Genomic DNA, 8,025 nt, shown 5'->3' on the forward strand with positions numbered 1-8,025 from the left:
CAGGCGGACTCTCAACCACTGCGCCACCAGGGAAGCCCCCCTTTTTTTTAAACCAAAAAGAAAAAACATGATTGTTTCCAGGGGTTACTTTAGTGGTACGAGGTGGACTAGAGGGGCCTGTGGAAGCTGAGGGGGAAACACCGAACTCCTTGCAGATTTTTGTCTCCTCTCTGAAGAAGCCAAGACGTTTCACACGTGTTTCTCATATATCCATTCTGCTGGGAATACTTCTCCCAACCCTTGCCAGAGCTATTCATCTTTCAGGAATCTGGAGTGTTTCTGAGCCCTCTCCCCTGCTGGAACTAAGTGTTGCCTTCTGAGCTTTAACAGACTCCTGGGCATGTTTCCCCTCAGGAATTCCTCAAGGACAGGGATCACTACCCATTGTGTCCAGCGCAATGCTTAACAGAAGTAGGACTAAAATAAGAAATGTTTGGGGAAGAGAGAGAAGATGGAGAGAGGAAAGAAGAAAGTAAGGAGAGAAGACCCAAAGAAAGGAAAAGCGGTCAACATATAATAGGAAAGAGGATGGTAGAGATGGAAGAAGAGCCATTTCCTAGTTTCCAAACTAGACATTTCTCTTTTTATACACTGAGCTGTAGGATAAGAGCATCCTTACCTCTAATATATAGCCATTCAGGTTCATACCTCATCCTCCATCCAGACCATATCCCTCTGAAGGCAGGGAGTCACAACATAGGTACCTTACTTGTAGAAGGTACTAAAGAAAGATTTCCTTTCTTCTTCCCTGATTGTTTTCTTCTTACCCAAGCATTGCACCAGTGGTAGGACCGTGTTTGAAGCTTTAGAGAACTCCAGCCCTGAAAGGGATAGCTCCAGCTGAAGGGCCCTTATTCTGTATGCTGCAGCAATTACTCTAGGGCTGGGCTCAGCTTCTCCACCATGGACTCAGACCTTCACCCAAACATTTATCTAGTGTTTAAGATGCTTTTTTAGACCAGAATTTATTCAGGGCATCTAGTTTCATTGCAGATCTATGCTACAAGTTAAAATGGCTTGCTTAAATTGGCCTTTCATCATATTGCAAAGATTGATGGAGTTTAGCAATGATCAAGGGAAAATACTGAGCCAGAGGAGAATAACGGTGGTGAGGATTGTGATGCCAAAGAAAGGAACAGAAGAGATATTTGAAGCAAAAATGACTGTCACTTTCCCCAAAATTAATGTCAGATGCCAAACCACAGATCCAGGAAGGTCAGAGAACACTAAGTAGGATAAATGTAAAAAAAAACTATACCTAGGCATATAATTTTCAAACTGTAGAAAATCAAAGAAAAAATTCTGGAAGAATCCAGAAGGATGAAACACACCTGACCTATAAGGGGAGCAAAGATGAGAATTACAACAACTCTTCAGAAACTATGCAAACAAGAGAGTGGAATATTTAAAGGGTTGAGAGGAAAAAACCCCACCAACATAAAACTCTTTATTCTGCAAAATTATCCATCAAAAGTGGCGGAGAAATAAAGACTTTCTCGGACAAGCAAAAAAAAAAAAATTGTGTTGCCAATTTTAGTTTTAGGTGCAAAGATCTCTGCATAGGTAATCGTCTCTAACTTCAAAGGGTTTTTATTTCCTCTCTGAGGAGATGAAGCTAAGGAATTTTTAAAACACCTAAAAATATATTTCCGTTCTACAGAAGGGTATATTCTACTTAAAATTACTGTGTTATCCTGGATTGGATCTTGGGACAGAAGAAGGAAATGAATGGAAAGACAGGTGAAATCTGAATAAAGTCTGAAGTTTAGTCAACAGTAATGTACCAGTGTCAGTTTTGACAACTGTACCATGGTTTATAAGATGTTAACTTTATTTTTTTTAATTGAAATGTAGTTGATTTACAGTGTTGTGTTAATTTCTGCTGTACAGCAAAGTGACTCAGTTATACATATATACACATTATTTTTTGTATCTTTTCTATTATGGTTTATCTTAGGACATTGAATATAGTTCCCTGTGCTATACAGTAGGACCTTGTCCATCCATTCTACATCTACTAACCCCAAACTCCCAGTCTATCCCTTCCCAAACCCCTCTGCCTTGGCAACCACAAGTCTATTCTCTATGTGAGTCTGTTTCTGCTTCATAGATAAGTTCATTTGTGTTGTATTTTAGATTCCACATGTAAGTGAGACCATATGGTATTTGTCTTTCTCTTTCTGACTTACTTCACTTAGTATAATCTCTAGTTGCATCCATGTTGCTACAAATGGCGTTATTTCGTTCTTTTTTATGGCTGAGTAGTATTCCATTGTATATATTTACCATGTCTTCTTTATCCATTCGTCTGTTGATGGACATTTAGGTTGTTTTCATGTCTTGGCTATTGCAAATAGTGCTGCTATGAATGTAAGATGTTAACTTTAGGAAAAACTGGGCAGGGGCTATACTATCTGTATTATCTTTTAAAGTTTTCTGTAAATCTAAAATTATTCTAAAATAAGTTTATTTAACAATCTTAACCCTCTGCTCTCATGGTAGCCGCAGTGTCATCGTTGGTGCTGGTTACATTGCTGTGGAAATAGCTGGGATCCTTTCCGCCCTGGGTTCTAAGACATCACTAATGATACGGCATGATAAGGTAAATTCTATCCTTTTCCTTGATGTTAATCTTTTCAAAAATCTACAGGGAGAATTTTCTCTTATGTTGTCATTAAATACTAGGGTGCAGAGCATGTGGAGCTGGTTGGTCTGTTCCACATGGAGCTGCTTTGAAGGCACCTGAATAAGGGCTTACATCCTTCCCAGCCAGCCACCAACTGCCAGCTGATGATACTGCTTTAGATTTGATCAGACTGGCTGGTGTTTCCATCATGGAGTGGTAGATAGCATGCCTTAATAAAACATACATCCTTAAATATAAATATTAGTTAAATTGAGCAAACTGTCAGGTTAATTTCTTATTCTGAAAATCAATTTCATATGATCAGATAGTGTTGGATTATTATCACTCAGTCAAAAAATTTACTAAATTCTTTGCATTAAAAGGAAACGTATCAAAGATATTTGCACACCTATGTTCATCGGAACATTATTCACAATAGCCAGGAGGCAGAAGCGACCTGTGTCCACTGATGAATGGATAAACAGGATGAGGAATATCCATACCATGGGATGTTAGTCAGCTCTAAAAAGGAGGGACATTCTGACACATGCTGCAACATAGATGAACCTTGGGGATATTATGCCAAATGAAATAAGCTAATCACAAAAAGACAAAAACTATATTATTCCACATATAGGAGATACCTACAGTAGTCACACTCATAGAAACAAAAAGTAGAAACGGGGTTGCCAGGGACGGGGGGGAAAGGGAATGGGGAGTTATCGTTTGTTGGATACAGAATCTCAGGTTTTTTTGTTTTTTTATTGAAGTATAGTTGATTTACAATACTGTGTTAGTTTCAGGTAGACAGCATACCTATTCAGTTATATATGTATATATTATTCTTCAGATTCTTTTCCCTTATAGGTTATCACAAAATATTGAGTGTACTTCCCTGTGCTGTACAGTATGTCCTTGTTGGTTATCTGTTTTATGTATAGTGGTGTGTATCTGTTAATCCCAAACTCCTAATTTATCCCTCCCTACCGCCCCCAGAGTCTCAGTTTTGCAAGAGGGAAAAGTTCTGGTTGCACGACAATGTGAATACACGTAACACCATGGAACTTCGTACTTAGAAATGGTTAAGTTGGTAAATTTAATGGTACGTGTTTTTCACCACAATAAAAAATAATAATAATAAAAGAAGCTTATAGATCATCTCATCTACTGGAACCTCATTTTGTAGATGAAGAAATTAAGGCCAAGTTAGGTTTCATGACTGCTAATTAATATCAAAACTGAGAGTCAACGAAATTCTGAGAAAGCCCAGGCCAATATTCTTTCTGCTAAAATGCAGCCTCCATGTTTCTCAGTACTTGATTAAGTGTTGCTTTATGTGTTTTGTTGATTAATCGTGACTGAGCATCACTAGGTCATGGCACAGTATTGGAGCTTTCAGAGACACCGTGTGGAGCAATAACAAGAGTGTCGGCCTAAGAATCTGGTCCCTAAGAATCTGGTCCCTAAGAATCTGGCCTTCCCCAACAAGTGTGTGACTTGGGCAAGTCATTTAATGCCTTTGGGACATTTATCAGATCCCTGACAACTCAAATGCAATGACTCAAATTCCTGAGGATTTGAGCAAATAGGGGGGCAGATGAGGGAAACCGATAATCTTGGTCAGTGTGGACTCCAGAGGACTTTCTCTTTGGCTTTTTTTTTTTTTTTTTTGTAGTACGTGAGCCTCTCACTGTTGTGGCCCCTCCCATTGCGGAGCACAGGCTCCGGACGCACAGGCTCAGCAGCCATGGCTCATGGGCCCAGCCGCTCCGCACTGGGGCACGAACCCGTGTCCCCTGCATCTGCAAGCGGACTCTCAACCACTGCGCCACCAGGGAAGCCCCTCTTTGGCTTTTAGACTTGTCCTAAAATTAACCCCCAGGAGATTTTTGTCCTGAAGAATGTTTTTCATAGGTCATTATTATTTTGCATTGCTGGAATATGTCCAGCAAATTCGATGGCAGGAGGAAGGCAGAGGGATAGGTAGCCTGAATCTAATATATAAATAAGTAAATAAATCACATCAGTTTATCAGTAGAGTGGATAATTCCTGCCTTTGGAAAATTGGCTTGTGGCAGAGAACCACATGTATCTGGGCTTCCTGCCCTCCCCCACCCCCAGTGCATTCTCCATCTTCTCCCCTTCCTGATATAACTCCATTCTAGAGCTACTCTATGAATAAATCACGACCTCCCACCTTTACCCCACCTGTGTGTTATCCCGAAGAAATCTCTAGAGAAAGAAGGAGGAAGTCTAAGTAAAGAAAAGTTGCTAGGGACTTCCCTGGTGGCACAGTGGTTAAGAATCCGCCTGCCAATGCAGGGGACAGAGGTTTGAGCCCTGGTCCGGGAAGATCCCACATGCCGCGGAGCAACTAAGCCCGTGTGCCGCAACCGCTGAGCCTGCGCTCTAGAGCCCGCGAACCACGACTACTGAGGCTGCGTGCCACAACTACTGAAGCCCGTGCGCCTGGAGCCTGTGCTCCGCAACAAAGAGAAGCCACCGCAATGAGAAGCCCGTGCACCGCAACAAAGAGTAGCCCCCACTCGCCACAACTAGAGAAAGCCCACGCGCGGCAACGAAGACCCAACGCTGCCAAAAATAAATAAATAAATAAATAGATATCTTAGGTTATTTCCTTGTTACCGGTTTTACTTGCCTTTAATTGGGTCTTCTGTTTGAAAGAGGCCTAGATTCATTGCCTTCTTTAGTTAGTTTAGCTGACTATTAAATCCACTGCACTATCAATTCCGTGATCTCCCCTACGCCTAATACCATCTTTGATCCTATGTTCCTTAAGTAGAATTAGGATAAACTTTCATCAGTAATGTGGTATAGGAAAAATGTGGGGTTTTCATTCCTTTTCTGAAAATCTGCCTTTTTTACCAAGTATCCTCTTCCTCTTCCATCACACCTATCACCACCTCATCACAATTATCCTCCCCTTTGTCATTACCACTACCAGGTCCTCCACAAATACATTTTATGGCATGTTGTTCTACTCTTGTGATTGGTAAGGTTTGAGTATCACTCCAAGTATATACTGAGCCCTCATAAAGTGATCTCATCAGACGTGGTTTCTGTCTTCCAGAAGGAGTTAACCCCTCTAGCCTTACCCCCCACTTCTTTTCGTCAAATTTCTTCCATTCAGTAGGAACTGGCCTACTTGCTGTTCCTCTTCCGTGACCTGGTCCCATCTCTGTATATTTGTGCAGATTCCTCTACTTAAGGTGCTTTCCCTTCCCGAGTCATCAAGATCCAGTGCAGAATGCTACATTTTTCTTGAAATCTTCCCTGTTCTCTCTCTTTTTTTTTTTTTTTTTTGTGGTACGCGGGCCTCCCCCTGCTGCGGCCTCTCCCGTTGCGGAGCACAGGCTCCGGACACGCAGACCCAGCGGCCACGGCCCACGGGCCCAGCCGCTCCGCGGCACGTGGGATCCTCCCGGACCGGGGCGCGAACCCGGCCCCCCTGCATCGGCAGGCGGACGCGCAACCACCGCGCCACCAGGGAAGCCCTTCCCTGTTCTCTTTGACTGTAATTTTCCGTCTCTTCTAAACCTCCTTATCTGCACATTCTTCAAGTTAATTATCAGTCTGCCTTTTATGATAATATTTTGCATCTTGAACATAGTAGAGCTTAATAAATGTTTGTTGATTGAATGGATGAATAAGTGAATTTATAGTGTTGATCTCAGTTTAGCTTACAAGAGTTACATGTCTTTCTCCTCCACTGAGAAGGGGACAGAGGTATCAATATGCATGTTTATATTCTCCTGGAACCTTTTAGAGTAAATGTCACAAAATAGACACTCGCTGCACATCTGCTAATTTAAAATAGAGCTAGAGACTAAGTGGACGATTGCTGTGAAAACGGTGAAGTATGAGAATATTGCTATAGCAGGAATGTTAAACATGTAAATGGCTTTTAACCTTAACTGATCAATTTCCCTGAACTTCCCACCTCAACTTGGCATCCTGAACTCAATGAAGGAAAAACAAAGTGTCCCCATACGAATGGAGGGGAGACTAATGAGCCTTGGTTCTGAGAGTAGGAAGAAGTCATATCTCTTTAGTCCCCGTTTAGTGACAAGTGTAAACTGATCTGAGAGATGTGGGAAGAGAATGGCTTTCTACACCTTGTTCTCTCCTGTTCTCTGTTCCTTCCCAGGGTCTGTAGGTGTCTGCCCTGGTAGGCTGTCAGTGGTCAGTTCTTAATGGTCCTGGTGGTGCCTTTCAATGGTGTCCACGATTATGGGGTGGGAGGAAGTGCATAATGTCGTGGAGAGAAACTGATCGGAAGACTCAGACCAAGTTCAATTTGAATCCTGGCTCTAGAACTTTCTAAAAGTCACTCCACTTCTTAGGAGTCTCAGCTTCCTTATCTGAAAAAAAAAAGGGGGGCGGATAACACCTTCTAACCCATAAGGTCATTGGAAGGATTTGAACATAGGTAGATGGACAGACAGACATTCTCTAGAACAACATCCAGGGACTTCCCTGGTGGTCCAGTGGTTAGGACTCTGTGCTCCCAGTGCAGGGGGCATGGGTTCAATCCCTGGTCAGGGGACTAAGATGCCACTGCAGCATGGCCAAAAAAGGAAAAATATATAGAACAACATCTAGCATTCCAGAAGAAAAACCACAGTGTTTTCAACTCTGTTGGGAACCTTAATTGGAACGGATCCCATTTTTACCAAATTTAGAACCCTAAAATATGTAGTTTGAAACCTTAAACAAATACTAAGACTAGTATTAAAAAAAATCTCTAAGGCCACGTAGTTGACTTTTCTGCCTAGAATAGGAGATTTTGTTCAAGAATCTTCCCTTCAATTGTATCAGCAGGAAAGCTGGCCCTGGAATACTGAAAGGGGAAAGAGAATTTCTGGTCCCTATTCTTATGGAAAAGAGAAGAGCTTGGGAGGAGAGGAACATGGCAAAGACAGTAGAGGCGTGAAGGTTGCCTGTGGATTTAACTCTAGAACAGGAGTGGGTGAAGTCAGGTGTAATGCAGACGTTGGTGGTGATGTCGGAAAACAGACTTATTAAAACTCCATTCACCAGAAAAAGACAAATATTATATGATATAACTTATATGTGGAATCTAAAAAAAATGATACAAATGAACTTAGTTACAAATCAGAAATAGACCCACAGACATAGAAAACAAACTTATGGTTACCAAAGGGGATAGCAGGGTCGGGGGGTATAAATGAGGAGTTTGGGATTAACATATACACACTACTATATATTAAGTACATAAATAAGAAGGATCTACTGTATAGCACAGGGAACTATATTCAATATCTTATAATAATCTATAATGGAAAAAAATCTGACACAGAGTGTGTGTGTGTGTGTGTGTGTGTGTGTGTGTGTGTGTGTGTGTGTGTGTATAACTG

General features: G+C 41.6%; 1 protein-coding gene across 2 annotated transcripts in view; it reads left to right on the forward strand.

Annotated features, from left to right (window-relative positions):
* GSR (glutathione-disulfide reductase) overlaps positions 1-8,025 on the forward strand; it is a 48,686-nt gene that overhangs the window by 28,364 nt on the left and 12,297 nt on the right. For both annotated transcript variants that reach the window (XM_007119028.3, XM_007119027.3), the window contains exon 7: positions 2,503-2,602. In XM_007119028.3, coding sequence (XP_007119090.2) covers positions 2,503-2,602 — 100 coding nt within the window. The remainder of the gene's footprint in view (positions 1-2,502; positions 2,603-8,025) is intronic.

This window comes from Physeter macrocephalus, chromosome 20 (assembly GCF_002837175.3).
Source record: "Physeter macrocephalus isolate SW-GA chromosome 20, ASM283717v5, whole genome shotgun sequence".
Classification (NCBI taxonomy): domain Eukaryota; kingdom Metazoa; phylum Chordata; class Mammalia; order Artiodactyla; family Physeteridae; genus Physeter; species Physeter macrocephalus.